Below are 16,069 nucleotides of genomic sequence, written 5' to 3'. Positions count from 1 at the left end.
CTGTCTCCACTGCTCAGTGAAAGCAGTGTGCCAAAACAAGGGGTAAGTATAGTGGCGGGCGGATGGGGCGGGGGTGAGCTGAGGTGGTCCAGCCTATGCCAGGTCCATATTACTAATTAGCAATAACTTTTCTAGTAACTACAAGGAAGGTGCCCTGTGTATGTCACACGTACTGACGTATGGCTCTTTACTGCCATCTGAGATAAGTTGGATCATAAATATGAAAGTGCACTATCCATTCTTGCATGTCAATCTTAAGCCCCTGCAAATGTACAGTAGCTTTTCAAGATGGTGTTAATTGCCATACCAGCAAATACTTACCTCTTATTATGGGTACAGCTAGCTGAGGGTGAACATGGGCAGATTGGGATATTCCAGGCAAAGTACAGGATAGCCCTAGTAAAACATTTAATTTATTATGCAAAAAATGGCATTTGGCTTTGTGGGATATGAATTTCAAGGGAAAGGGAATGAGGCTACACATATTTGTTTTTTTTTCCACCACAGTACTTGGACATTAATCACTAATTTCAATGACGTGCTATTAAAGCCATCTAGGCACATCTCGAAGTACATTAAAATGTATGCATGGTCCAATGTAGGCCAACATAGCTCTTATGTCCTCTTTACCGTGTCAATACACTAATGAGAAGTATATTAAGAGAATAAAAATGTGATCATTGTTAACCTGACAGTCTACTTGATATTCCACGGCATATATATTTGTATTTGTACAGATTTGTCTGTATTTCAAATGATACTTACACAGATTGTTCCAGTCAGTATTTTTATTGCAAACCAGTTGGCTCTTAAAGTAAATTTTCAAACTCATAATTCATTATCTGTCTACAGATTAAAATAAACTGAAAAATTCTGCTTATATAGGTATTCAACCCCTGTGCTGTGGAGGCTCCAAGTACGTACACTGATGAAAGATATTGGTGGAACAACTGGCCCAAAAAAAAAAAGAAGTAAGCTTTTATCAATAAAATACCCCCTAGTTCACTTCAAACAGCACTGGTCATACTGCAAATATGTAGGAAGTCTATGAAAATGAAGAACAAAGAGCATTAAAGATAAAACATACCTCCCAACATGACCTCTCCAGGAGGGACACAATGCTCTGCTTCTGGACTTCCCTCTTAATGTATGATTGCCATCACCTGTGCTGAACAGGTTAATGGATAAGAAAGGTGTTTCAGCACAGGTGATGGTAATCATAAATTAAGAGAGAAGTCCAGGAGCAGAGCATTGTGTACCTCCTGGAGAGGGTCATGTTGGGAGGTATGATAAAGTAATAGACATGCACAAGAGAAGAAAGGCTGCAAAATAATATCCAAGTGCTTGAATAGCCCATTGAACACTATTGGGTCAATTGTGAGGAAATGAAAGCTGCATTATTCCATGCAGGCACTACCTAGACAGGACTGTCCCTCAGCATCAGAGCAAGGAGGCTTGTGAGGGAAGCCACAGAGAGACCATCACTTTAATGGAGCTACAGAGTTCAGTGGCTGAGACCGTGCACCGGGGCCGTAACTAGGGGGGGCTAAGGGGGCATGCGCCCTGGGTGCAGGATTTGAGGGTGCGCTGAGGAGTTGCAAAGGAGCAGGGTTTTTGTGTTTTTTTTATATGGGCAGTGCTGTGCTGGTCCAGTGAGATAGCAGATGGCTCCCGGGGCAGTGTCTCTGACCCACCTGTCTGCCCGGAGCTGGCTCCGACGCTGTGCGGGTGAGCTCCAGTACCTGGGATCTCTCTTATGCCGGCTACTGTCTCAAACTCTCTTTGCCATGCAGTGTTGCGACTAGCGTGTGGTGCACCTTACAAGCTATAGAAGCGAGCTGTTGGTGCTATGTTTTTCAGCAGGCTATGATCCCGGCTGACTGCTCAGCACCCACCGATATCAAGCTACAGGCTACACCACATTGAGAGGACACACTGCCCCAGGCTTATGCTTGTTGGTGCAGTCACCTATGTTACAGAAATCAAAGGTTCACTTTGCTAGCTATACACTTGACAGTGGAAACTTAGAGCCTGAATAACCTCCAAATCTCACCGAGTATTTCTACAGCAGCTTTGTGGTGAGTTTAAAGACAGACTTTATTATCGGCACTGTGCTCCCAGTTGTATCAACCTCCGCTTTGCCTCCCAGATGGGGGGATTTGGTGTAGTTTATAGGGGAATGTAGTGTAGTGATGTATGTAGTGTAGTAATGTATTTCAGTATATAGGGGTATGTAGTGCACTGATGAGGTGTAGAATATAAGGGGATGTAGTGTAGTGACGTAGTGTAGCATATAGGGTATGTAGTGCAGAATACAAGGCATGTAGTGCACTGATGTGGTGTGGCATAAAAGGGTATGTAGTATAGTGATGTTGTGTAGCATATAGGGTATGTAGTGCAGTGTATAGGGGCATGTAGTGTAGTGATGTAGTTCAGCGTGTAGGGGATGTAGTATAGTAGTGCAAGGGATAGGGGAATGTAGTGCATTGATGAAGTGTAATGATATAGTGCAATGTATGGGGACACACAGAGGAGCATGTATTTGAACACGCTGCTGGAGGTGCATGTGACACATAGGGCATTTGAGGGACACAGAAGAAGATTGTCCAATAGTATCCCCTTTTTAAAAAAAATGTTTGATAATCTAATTATTTAGTCTGACAGGGTTTGTTTTTGGTTTGTTTTGCTTTTTTTTTTTTTTTTTTTTTTTGGGGGGGGGGGGGGGGGGGGGGGGCGCGCCAAATTACTGCCTTGCCCCCGGTGATGAAAATCCTAGTTTCGGCCCTGCCGTGCACAGTCAACCATATCAAGGGCTCTGCATACAATTGATCTGTGTGAGAGGGTGACTAGAAGGAAGACACCACTTAAGAAAAACAAAATGAAAGCACGCCTGGAGTTTGCCATAAACCATCAGTGTGACCCAGCAAAATGTGGGAAAAGGTTTTGAGGTCAGATGAGACAAAAATTGATCTGTTTTCAATTTTTATTTGTCTAAAAAACATCTGAAGACAAATCACGAGTTTAAAAACACATTTTAAGAGCAGGTGTGCATAAAGTGAGGTATCCGGACTGTAGGTCGACCATGAAAATGTCAGTAGTCAGGTCGATCACTAATGGTCGACATGCATTAGGTTGACATGGTGAAAAGATCGACGTGGTCAATATGTCAACATGTAAAAGGTTGATAGGTACAAAAGCTCGACATGTTCAAATGGTCGACACACATATGGTCAACGCACATATGGTCGATGCAGCTTTATTTTACGGTTTTAGCATTTTCATCAACTTTTTCATACTTTACATCCACATGGATTACGATTGAGAATAGTAACCTGAGGGAAATGAGCCATGCAAAGGGAACATTAATCTGGGTTACATGTGCTCTGACGCGAAAGTGACTCCAAAAAAACTTAAAAATGGTGTGAAATTTTTTGTGTCGACCTTTTGACCCAGTTTACCTTTACTACTGTCTATCTTTTTCATGTCGCCTAATGACCCTGTTTACCTTCTTTTGACCCTGTCAACCTAATCCATGTCAACCATTAGTAGTCGACTGTAAACCTTTTGCATGTACAGTAGATCTAATGATCCACACCCAAGTGAGAAGGGGGCCTGTGACAGTCTCCGTCTGGGCGCCCTCCTTTCTAGCCAACAGCTCAGAAGACTCTGAGCACTAGGGTCACTAGGAACACTGCTGCCGTTGACGTGGGACTCCGTAGGGGTAAGTATTCAAGAAATGGGTGTAGGGCATTCTTGCCTGCCTGACCCTCTCCATGAGGGAGAAAATGCTCTGTTCCTGGACTTTCCTGGTAATGTATGATTGCCATCACCTGTAGTGAAACACCTTTCTTATCAATTAACTAGCTCACCTCAGGTGGAACAGAGCATTTTCTCCCTCATGGAGAGGGTCAGGTAGGCAAGTATGGTGTAGGGTGTGCAGGGTGGGCCTTCCTGGACCCAGGGACTCATGTGTACCACACACCTTGCATCAATTGTAGATACACCACTGTTTAGGAGCCTACCAGTTCATAATAAAATATTGTCTGGAATCATTTGTGTAAGCGTTGATCGTCATTTGTAATACAGACAAATCACTTTACGTTTAGAGGGGATTGAATGCTTTTACAAACAACTGTTTATATATATATATATATATATATGTGATGTTGCTTTTATTAATTAAAGTGGAAGGAAATGCAGAGATAAAGCTTCATTTGAACAGCGGATCATCTTGGATTGCATAACTCAGCAAAATGTGCACTAATCCAGATTCTGAATCGGTTCGCTTATCTCTAATTGTAATGTGTTAATAGGGTATTAGGAGTAAGCTGCTACATCTTGTAAAACATTCATACCATGCCACTAATCCTCTATTTCAGATATGTGGCAGCTTGCATGGACCTGTGTTTCGTTTCACACATCCACACAAGTAAATCATTTTTTATTACACATTTCAATTAATTGCTTAGTCAAAATAATCTGACACGGCAGAACTTGCCTCCTCCATTGGAACAAAACGGACACTACGGGCCTGCTAATCAGTCCTTTGATTTCAACTGGTTTTGTTTTCCACAAAGGATTAGCTGTAAATTATAAACACTGTAATCTGGTGTCAGCACCCAGGTCCATGATTAAAGCAGCCATTACATTCAATCAGCACTCTGTTTATTCAACACTGATTAGAAAACTAGCAGCATCAGAGAGGAGCTTGGAAAGCTGCCATGCTTCCTGCAGCCTGTTGCCATAAATCTGAAACACAGGACAATTTCCCCCATAACAGAGTGGCAGCAGAGCACACAATGCATGTTGGGATGTGCAGAGTAGTGCCGGCCATTGTTTTACTTTTGACATTGAGTCTGCAGTGCAGTCACAACGCGGATACGGAGTCTGACTATCACCCACACAATTCCTCCAACAATAAAGAAGCTGGATGTGTGGTGGGTGTTAATAGCAGAAGGGAGAGAAATGAGCCAAATATTAATTAACAAAAAAAAACACACACACAAAGAAAGAATGCTAATGCATTACAAGCAGCGAGAGCATACCCCCCAACGTGACCCTCTCCAGGAGGGACAGAATGCTCTGCTCCTGGACTTCCCTCTTAATGTATGATTGCCATCACCTGTGCTGAAACACCTTTCTTATCCATTAGCCTGTTCAACACAGGGGTGGGCTATCACACATTAAGAGAAAAGTCCAGGAGCAGAGCATTGTGTCCCTACTGGAGAGGGTCATGTTGGGAGGTATGAGCGAGAGTACAGACTAGTAAGGCCTTTTTATTTGACCCTGTGCTGAGTCTATTTTGGCATTTTGGGGTTCATCACATTGCTATGTATTTTCTTTCCAAAATACGTAGCATTTAAAAAAGAAATCTTCTAGGTTTCTTTACATACACTAGTATGCACAGCATGTTATATTGTGTAAGATAATGCATTTAGGGGGTCATTCCGAGTTGATCGCTAGCTGTCGTAGTTCGCTGCATAGCGATCAGTGAAAAAAACGGCTAATCTGCGCATGCGTATTCACCGCAATGCGCATGCGCGTCGTACGGGTACGAAGTCCTTTGTGGTTTTGCACTGGTTCTAGCGACGATTCCAATCGCTCAGCCGAACGCAAGGAGATTGACAGGAAGTGGGAGTTTCTGGGTGGCAACTGACCGTTTTCTTGGAGTGTTTGGAAAAAACGCAGGCGTGGTCAGGCGTTTGCTGGGTGGGTATCTGACATCATTACCGTGTCACTCGTCACAGCAATCATCGCACAGTATAAGTAACTACAGGGCTGGTCTTGTTTTGCACAAAATGTTTTGCAAGCGCTCGACTGCACAGGCGTTCGCACTCCTGCAAAGCGAAAATACACTCCCCCGTGGGCGGCGACTATGCGTTTGTATGGCTGCTAAAAACTGCTAGCGAGCGATCAACTCAGAATGACCCTTTTAATACCCATACCTCCCAACCTTGTAGCACATAGAATCGAATCCCTTGCGTGGCGGAAAGGGTGTGGAGGACTCAGTGAGGGGGGGCATGGCCTTGTGGCGCGGACCCATATTTGCCATTGTGGGTTGGTGTCCAGCGCTCCCCGAGCAGCTGGGAAGCCCCCTGCTCACCACTGTGTACTGCATGGATGCTGTGCGCTTGCACTGCTACCTGCTGCTTTGAATGCTTTGTAGAGTAGAGCAGCGGCTGATCAAAGCATCCCCCAACTGTACCCCGCCCACGGGACACTGCTGCCTGCTGGTGGGACAGTGTCCAAATAGCGGGACTGTCCCGCTGGAATCGGGACAGTTGGGAGGTATGAATACCCCTCTTCCACTGACTTCAAAATTCCGGGTTCTTGCATGTGAACGTACAAAACCCAAGATTTTGGTCAGCGTAAAACACAACCTACCTGGGACTAACTCTCGGGTCCCCAACCCTGCTCCCGACCAGCATCAAGGAGCTGAGAACCGGGAAATTGCCAGGTTGATAGACCCAGCAATTTCCCGGGGTGCAGTGGAAAAGGGGAATTACATTTAATTACTAAACAAAGTTGGAAAACAGTTGAAAAGGAGAAATTGTTATATCTTTCTGAATAGTTACAAGCAGCTGTGGCTCCTATTTGGGTGGAGGAGGGGGGCTGCTGCTGACTGTGCTGCCTCGTCCCCGCCGCCTGACATGCTGCCCTGGTCCCCGCTGCCAGCCGGGTTCCGACACCTGTACAATGGAACTAGCAGGTGCCGGGAGCGGTGCATGTGCACAAGCGGTGGCTTGAATGTACCGGCTTCTATGAACTGCATCGGCAGCAACCCATAGAAGCCAGTTAGGGCTGATGATTAGATAGGGAATGGCTTCCTACAGGAAGGGAGGGGGGGGGGGGGATGGCAGTCCATAGGTAAAATCCGCCCCTGGTCACGAGTCTCCTGATAAGTATAGTAAAATATTTCTGTAGGCTGCCTCAACTTAGGTAGCCCTAAGATCAGGGAGTCCCCATATGGGACTCCTCCTCTCTAGCCAGCAGCGCAGTAGTTTCTGAGCACTAGGGTCATTAGGAGACCCTAGCGCTGTGCCAGAAACTAGTGTGCATGCTCAGGACTCTAGGAAAATGTCATGGCAGCCATTTTCTCAGTGATTCTCCTACTGTGCTTGTGTAAAATGCTGGAAAAATGTCCGCAGCACCATTTTCCCGGTGACGTGTGCAGTGCTGCTGCTGACGTGGGACTCCTGAAGGGCAAGTATTCCAGAAATGGGTGCACTGTGTGCTGTGTGGGCCCCCCACCGGCCCGTATGCACCGCACACTTTGCTCCTATTATAGATACCCCATTGTCTAGGATTCTCTGAAAGAGGAATAGGCAGTTGAGATGCAGAGAAGTCTCACGGTCTTAGACATGTCTTGAAAATGTATTTTGTATTCCTGGGCAGTAATTGGGAGTGTTGCAGGTGTGCAGCTGATAGTGGTTGGGCACACAGATAGGCCATATTCAGACGTATAATCTGCATCTGCCATAAGGCTGGTGCAAGTTTCAATGCTGCAACTGAAGATACGTCTGAAGACACTCAAAGTAGGTGTCTCAGACCTGGCACATGCAGGCGCATGGATGTACACTAGTGATGGGCTTGTAGTTTCATTTGCATAAAGTCGCAGAAGCCATAGTGGCAAAAGACGTATGCTGCAGTGCCTGACCCATTATCAGCCCCAAACACTCCTGTCAAGCACCTACCTATCCCGTGGAATTCAGTGCTTGTTGTCTACAGTAGGTGGCTCTTATGCTTGTATGTTGTCAGTTCAAGACAAGCATGTGGACGTGAACTCATGACCCTGCAGCAAATCTATAAGACAATGTACCAATCAAATTGGGCAGTGGTCATGGGTTTTCTTTTTAACCCCTTTATACTTTTGCAATGTACAGTATGTAGAACACAAGTTCCATTCACTGTTAGTAGCCATGGGGTAAAAGGGCAACACATAGCATTTGTGACCACGCATAAAACTATAGTTACACAGTCAGTCAAACATATAAGATAATTTCTTCTCCACCAACACAAAAATATAATGTCAAAAATTAAACTACTGTTGAACTACACATAACATGCACCAAATCTATGTGACTATTCTGATTCTCCTAAATTTCATTTTTTTAAGACTTCTTTACACCCGAAATAAAAAAAAAAAGTGCTTGGTACTGTTCAATAAACTAAAGTAGAACTTGCAGTCAGGCTTCAAGGGAACTGGCAAATATGTTAAATTTTATTTGATCACATTGAGCTCCACCCAATGCTAATTTTGTAGTTTGGAACAAAGTTTTTCTTTAATGAGACTCTTGCACAGACAGGGGGGGATTGGGAACTGAAAGGTGCCCTGGAAAAATTTGCAGAAGTGGCCCTACGTGGGCAGCACCAGAGGTATACTGTGTAACCATGGCGGCAGCACCACCCCTCACGTGTCTACAAACAAAACAGGCCCCACATGTGGGATCTTCACTGTGGGCCCTTTGGCCAATCCTCCCCTGTGCACAGATCTAATCATGCAGCCTATTTAACTCTTATACTGTACATTATCCATCCTGCAGAGTTCCAAAGCACTTTGTAACTTGCAATATTCCTTTACCAAATATTTATATTTCTAGGTCCATATAGAAGAATAGTAAAGTGTCTTATACCCCTTTTCCACTCCACTAAAAACCTTGGTTATTGCTGTGATAACGCAAGAGCGACTCAGTGGAAAAGGGTTAACCCGAGTCCAGTGACCTGGGAGTCCAACCCGGCTAGCTTGCAGGGTTAGTCTTAGGAAGGACCCGGGTCGCGGTGCAGTGTTAATGGGTAAGCCGGGCCGATGCGACCCGTCACCCGTTTATAACATAGGGAGAGCCGGCGATATCATCTCAAAGTGCCGGCACTAGTCACATGTGCAGTGGCATCACCGGCCTGGGAATAAGCCAGAACCAGCCACCACTCTGAAAGGGGTCTTAGCCGGGTTGCACGCAGTATTTCAGTTTAATAGGGGTATATAACACAGGGGTGGGGGGTTTGGTTATTGGACATGATTAGTATGTTATATATGTAGGGCCTGACCAAAGGCATAGCTACCATAGGTGCAGGGAGTGCAGCTGCTATGGGGCCCAGAGCTGAGAGGGGCCATCTCCCCTGTCAAAGTTGATGTGTTATATACATTTCTGCTGCGGGGTACACTGGGCTCCACAAGGATAGGCATTGGGGTGTAGAGTAGGATCTTGATCCGAGGCACCAACAGGCTCAAAGCTTTGACTGATCCCAGAATGCACAGTGCCGCCTCCTCTATAACTCCGCCTCCCTGTACAGGAGCTCAGTTTTGTAGTTGGTGCTGCAGTAAGCAGGCACAATACAGAGGGGCTGCTCCAGGCAGCCCTAAGAAGAGCTTTTTTTGAAGAAAAAAGTGAAGACTACAAGGGCAGCAGCGGTGGTAAATGTCAGAAGACATTCACGGCTGCAGCTCCAGCTCTCCCCAGCGGCGCTGTACACTCCCGAGCCCTGGTTGCTAGGTAACTACAGTAGGAGGCTCCGGTTTTCTTCACGTCAGGCACACACGACGGGGGCTCTCCGGGATCGCGTGGCCGCGCTTCGGGAGGTGGTGAGTGGGTCCCGCTAGCGGGACCCGGTCTTTATCGCGATCCGGCGCGGTGAGTGGGAGGCGGGCCACGCGCGCTGGCGGTGGACACTGTGGCAGTACAGGCGATCCCACTAGATAACCAGGGCATGGGTGCAGGTCAGGTTTTCTCTCTAAACCATTTTCAGTAGCACACAGTACCCAGTGGTTTTGCCATCAGGGGGATAAGGCTTAGACCTGAAGCCCCTCCCCAAGCCCCAGGGCGCCATTTCCCGCAAATGTTCCCGCCCTGGAGCTGCATATCTGTCTCTCCCTCACTCCCTGTCGGTGTCTGGGTGCCATTATCTCTCAGCTTCACTGTTCCTGGGACTGCTTGGGCAAATCCTCCTGTGTAAAGCCGCCTGGTTGTCAGTGCTGTGACTTTACATGACACTTAAGTATTCTACCTGCCTTTTTAGACAGTGCTAGTTAAGAAAGAGTGCATTTAGTCAGGGTTTTCAAGTACAATTACCCTGTGATATACATCCAGTTCTTACTGTGCAGTGTTATATCTATTGACTACATAGCTATATATATAAGCTAGTCCAGTGCAGTATTATTGTTAGTAATAACCTCTGCATTGTACAAACTGTGACTATCTGTGTGTGCATTAGATAGCTGAGTGGTGTCCATTTCGTATCTTTCACTCAACTTGCTATCCCTATTTCTGCTGCGGGGTACACTGGGCTCCACAAGGAATGGACAATGGGGTGTAGAGTAGGATCTTGATCCGAGGCACCAACAGGCTCAAAGCTTTGACTGTTCCCAGAATGCATAGCGCCGCCTCCTTTATCACCCCGCCTCCCTGCACAGGAGCTCAGTTTTGTAGTTGGTGCTGCAGTAGCAGGCACTTAACAGAGGGGCTGCTCCAGGCAGCTCTAAGAAGAGCTTTTTTTTCTGAGGAAAAAAGTGAAGACTTCAAGGTCAGCAGCAGTGTTACATGTCAGTGGACATTCACGGCTGCAGCTCCGGCTCTCCCCAGCGGCGCTGTACACTCCCGAGCCCTGGTTGCCGGGTACCTACAGCGGAGGCTCCGGTTTTCTTCACGTTAGACACACACGGCTGGGGCTCTCCAGGATAGCGTGGCCGCGCTTCGGGAGGTGGTAAGTGGGTCCCGCTTGCGGGACCCGGTCTTTATCGCGATCTGGCGCGGTAAGTGGGAGGCGGGCCGCGCGCGCTGGCGGTGGACACTGTGGCAGTACAGGCGATCCCACTAGATCACCAGGGCATGGGATAGGTCAGGTTTTCTCTATAAACCGTTTTATTAGAGCCCGCAGTACCCGGTGGTTTTGCCAGCAGGGGGATAGAGCTTGGACCTGAAGCCCCTCCCCCAGCCCAAGGGTGCCATTTTCTGCAAATGTTCCCGCCCTGGAGCTGCATATCTGTCTCTCCCTCACTCCCTGGCTGTGTCTGCGGCGCCATTATCTCTCAGCTCACTGTTCCTGGGAATGCTTGGGCAAATCCTCCTATGTAAAGCCACCTGGTTGTCAGTGCTGTGACTTTACAAGACACTTAAGTATTCTACCTGCCTTTTTTTAGTCAGTGTTAGTTAAGAAAGAGTGCACTTAGTCAGGGTTTTCTAGTACAATTACCCTGTGATATACATCCAGTTTTTACTGTGTACTGTTATATCTATTGTTATATAGCTGTGTAAGCTAGTCCAGTGCAGTATTATTGTTAGTAATAACCTCTGCATTGTACAGTCTGTGACTATTTGTGTGTGCATTTGATAGCTGTGTGGTGTCCATTTCGTGTCTTTCACTCAACCTGCTATCCCTATATTCTATAACCTGAGGGTGCTTGGTGCGTCAGGTTTTATCTAATATAGGATTTTCACAAAGATATACTGTATTACGTATTTTTCTCTGTGATTTAGTCACCATATCTCTCCTTTATCTCTGCTGGTGCTGACTACACTGCGCAGGGGTTTGGGGCTTAACACACTGCCGATGTTGCTGAAGCTGCAGATACCTATGAGGAGAATATAGCAGCTTTGGTCTCTGGTTCTGGGGGCTCCTTGCCCCCCAGTGGGACGGTGGCAACGGGGGCAAATAATGACCTGCCGTGGGCCGCTTTTTTCACGCTTCTGCATACGCTAGTTCATAAACTAACACCCCCTATGGGACCCCCAATGCCGGTGCAACCATTTGTGGTCCCTGCAGCTAATCTGCTGTGGGCGGACGAGTTATATGCTCAAATAAAGAAGTTGAACCAGTCCCTGACTACTAAAAAGTCAGACCGTCGCTCGCCTACATCCAAGGGGTCCTCTAAGCGAGCGCTTGTCTCCTCACAATCCACTGCTGTCACTGACACCTCGTCAGATGAAGACGGCACTTACACTGACCCCACAGGTTCTGACTCAGATACGGCTGATGGGGAGGGTAGTTCACATGTGGATGTTCCTGATCTTTTGGAGGCTATTAAGTTAATTTTACAGATTACGGATGATCCCGAGCCATCCGTTCCTCCTAAGAAACCAGATAGGTTCAAGCGTCAGAAGGTGATTAAACAAGTTTTACCTCATTCTGACCACCTAATTGATATACGTCAGGAACCCTGGGAATACCCGGGTACGAAGTTTGTGCCTCAAAAGAAGATGCTGGCTCGCTATCCCTTCGTGCCGGAGCTGTCTAAGAATTGGGAAACGCCTCCTCCAGTGGACTCACATGTGGCTAGGACGGTGGTTTCCTCAGCTCTACCGGTCACCACCGTCACGTCTCTAAAAGAGCCTACGGATAAACGTGTGGAGGGTTGTCTTAAAGTGATTTACACCCTCACGGGTGCTGCACAAAGGCCCACTATTGCAGCTACTTGGGCTGCAGAGGCCATTGAAGCATGGGCCTTGGAGTTAGATGCTGAAATCTCCTCTGACCATGCTAGACAATGCTTGTCTTATATTGTCACAGCTTCTAGTTATATTAAAGAGGCGGATTCTGATGCTGGTATCCTGGCAGCCAAGGCCTCTACTACGTCAGTCCTGGCTCGCTGGATATTGTGGCTGAGATCCTGGTCTGTGGATCTGGACTCTAGAAAAACCCTGGAGGTACTCCCTTTTAAGGGAGATATTCTGTTTGGGGAGGATTTAAATTAGATTGTGGTACTTCCTTTCGCCCCTTTCGTCCTTCAGGTAAAGCAAAAGGTCAGGCGTACAACAAGCAGGCCCGCACTTCCAAACCTGGTAAGCCTAAGCCCAAAAGAGCCTGCTTCCAAGACCGATAAGCCTGGCGCATGACGAGGCGGGCCTCCCTTTGGGGGTTCCCAGGGTGGGGGGCCGGCTTCTAGGGTATGCCCAGGAATGGTTGAAGACCACTTCAGATGCCTGGGGTACGGGAAGTCGTCACGCGAGCTAACGCCATAGCCTTCAAAAACCGACCTCCTCATCGATTTTGCCAGACAGATGTCCCGTTGGACAAGACAAAGGCAAACACTCTACATTCGGTGGTACAGACCCTCCTGGATACAAGAGTCGTAGTACAGGTGTCTCTTGCGCAGAGGGGCCGGGGGTGCTATTCTCCGCTGTTTCTAGTCCCGAAACCGAATGGGTCATCCCGGCCCATTCTCAACCTCAAGGCATTGAACAGGTTTGTGAAGGTTTCCAGGTTCTGGATGGAAACCCTTCGCTCTATAGTTCTGGCCTTGGAACCTGGGGACTTCATGGTCTCCCTGGATATACAGGATGCTTACCTGCATATTCCTGTAGCAGTGTCTCATCAGCAATACCTGAGATTTGCGATTGGCAACTGCCATTACCAGTTTCGGGCGTTACCATTTGGTTTAACAACGGCTCCGCAAGTCTTTACAAAAGTCATGGCGGTGATGACGGTGGTACTCCGCCGTCAAGGGGTCAGGATACTGCCGTATTTGGACAACTTGTTAATCCTGGCAAATTCCCCAGAACTTCTCCTGCGTCATCTAGATGTGACGGTCCGGTTTCTGCAAGCCCACGGGTGGCTCGTCAACTGGAAGAAGTCATCCCTGATCCCTGCTCAGAGCATGGTGCATCTGGGAGCACTATTGGACACTCACAACCAGCGGTCGTTCCTGTATCAGGAGAAAGTCCTGAAACTTCAGGACAGGATTCGTTGCTTCCTATCTCGTCCGCAAGTGTCGATACATTCGGCGATGCAGGTGCTGGGCCTCATGGTGTCAGCATTCGACATGGTGGAGTACGCTCAATTTCACTCTCGCCCTCTCCAGAGGCTGATTCTAGCCAAATGGGACGGCCTGCCTCACCGGATCAGGTCTCAAATTATCTCATTGACTCCGGAGGTCCGTCTGTCGCTGCTCTGGTGGCTCCGGGACCAACAACTGTGCAGGGGCCGTCCGTTCTGGATATTCGACTGGGTCCTGTTGACGACAGATGCCAGTCTAAGAGGTTGGGGCGCGGTGCTGGAGCAACACTCCCTTCAGAGGCGGTGGACCAAGGAGGAGTCCCTCCTCTCGATCAATATTCTGGAGTTGCGGACGGTCTTCAATGCCTTGAACCTGGCCCAGCATTTAATTCAGAACCGTCCTGTTCAAGTACAGTCGGACAACGCCACCACAGTGGCTTACATAAATCATCAAGGCGGCACTCGAAGCCGCCTAGCAATGAAGGAAGTCTCACGGATTCTACAGTGGGCAGAACGCCATCTACCGGCCATATCGGCAATATTCATTCCGGGAGTCCTGAATTGGGAAGCAGACTTTCTCTGTTGTCAGGACGTGCATGTCGGCGAGTGGGGCCTCCATCCAGAAGTGTTTCAACTCCTAGTGGAAAGGTGGGGCCTTCCTCGACGTAGATCTGATGGCGTATCGACACAATCACAAGGTTACGGTCTACGGAGCAAGGACAAGGGATCCTCAAGCAGCATTCGTGGATGCGCTGGCGGTACAATGGAGGTTTCGGCTGCCGTACGTGTTCCCTCCGGTGTCATTCCTGCCCAGGGTAATTCGGAAGTTCAAGCAAGAAAAAGGAATTCTGCTTCTCATAGCTCCAGCGTGGCCCAGACGGCACTGGTTCTCAGACCTGCAAGGCTTATCGTCAGAGCGTCCAATTCTACTTCCACAATGCCCAGACCTCCTCGTTCAGGGCCCCTGTGTCTACCAGGACCTAGCCCGGCTGTCTTTGACGGCGTGGCTCTTGAAGCTTCCGTCTTAAGGGCTAAAGGGTTTTCTGAGGCGGTCATTCAAACTATGTTGCGGGCCCGGAAACCGGCTTCGTCTCAGATTTACTATAGGGTCTGGCATTCTTACTTTGTTTGGTGCGCATCTAACGATTATGATGCTTCCAAGTTTAGTATAGCCAAGTTATTGGCTTTTCTTCAGCAGGGCCTGGACTTAGGCCTGTGTCTGGCCTCCCTCAAGGTTCAAATATCTGCCTTGTCGGTGTGGTTTCAGAGAAAAATTGCGACCTTACCTGATGTGCATACCTTTACTCTTGGCGTGTTGTGTATCCAACCTCCCTATGTCCCGCCTGTGACTCCTTGGGACTTGTCGGTGGTTTTGGAGGCGTTACAAGAGTCTCCGTTTGAACCTCTTGGTTCAGCTGACCTTAAGTGGCTTTCCCTTAAGGTGGTGTTTCTGCTGGCTATTGCTTCAGCTAGAAGAGTGTCGGATTTGGGTGCCTTGTCCTGTAGTTCCCCATATCTGATATTTCACCGTGACCGGGCAGTTCTTAGGACTCGTCCCGGCTATCTACCTACGGTGGTTTCTTCGTTCCACCTTAATCAGGAGATTGTAGTTCCGGCACTTGTTTCTCCTGATCTGTCTCCCAAAGAGCGGTCTTTGGATGTGATACGGGCTCTCCGTATCTATTTGAAGAGAACTGCTCCTATTAGGAAATCTGATTCTCTTTTTGTTGTGTTTGGGTTTCACAAACGGGGCTGGCCTGCTCACAAGCAAACTCTGGCCAGATGGATTAGAATGGTGATTGCACATACTTATGTGAAGGCTGGTCTCTCTGCTCCTGATCACATAAAGGCCCATTCTACTCGGTCTGTTGGACCTTCTTGGGCGGCCCAACGTGGTGCGACCCTTGAACAATTGTGCAAGGCGGCTACGTGGTCCTCTGAACACGTTCATAAGGTTCTATGCCTTCGATACTGCCGCTTCCCAGGATGCTTCCTTTGGATGCCGGGTTCTTGTGCCCGCTACAGTGCATCCACTCTCATAAGGGACTGCTTTAGGACATCCCCATTGTCCATTCCTTGTGGAGCCCAGTGTACCCCACAGCAGAAAACGAGTTTTATGGTAAGAACTTACCTTTGTTAAAACTCTTTCTGCGAGGTACACTGGGCTCCACAAGGCGCCCACCCTGACGCGCTTAGCTTCTTTGGGTTGGTATGACATTAGCCGCTGACACGTCTTCTGTCGTGAGAATGTGGTGTTGTGGCTACTAACCGTTGTAGTCTCTTTTCCTGCTACTGCATTGGGCTGGTTAACTAAAAACTGAGCTCCTGTGCAGGGAGGCGGGGTGATATAGAAGGCGGCACT

The 16,069-nt window shown here is 47.9% G+C and overlaps 1 protein-coding gene across 2 annotated transcripts in view; it reads left to right on the top strand.

Moving 5' to 3' along the window:
- Positions 1-16,069, top strand: part of LOC135015220 (activin receptor type-1-like) — a 188,597-nt gene that overhangs the window by 106,332 nt on the left and 66,196 nt on the right. The window contains exon 9 of one of the 2 annotated variants that reach the window (XM_063952786.1): positions 886-957. The exons of the other annotated variant lie outside the window; for it this stretch is intronic. Coding sequence (XP_063808856.1) covers positions 886-929 — 44 coding nt within the window. The 3' untranslated portion in view covers positions 930-957. Of the gene's footprint in view, positions 1-885; positions 958-16,069 lie in introns of those variants that run through there. 2 annotated transcript variants of the gene reach the window in all.

This window comes from Pseudophryne corroboree, chromosome 2 (assembly GCF_028390025.1).
Source record: "Pseudophryne corroboree isolate aPseCor3 chromosome 2, aPseCor3.hap2, whole genome shotgun sequence".
NCBI classification, from domain to species: Eukaryota; Metazoa; Chordata; class Amphibia; order Anura; family Myobatrachidae; genus Pseudophryne; species Pseudophryne corroboree.
The sequence above is the reverse complement of the archived record's forward strand: the minus strand, read 5'-3'. Positions and strand labels throughout refer to the sequence as shown.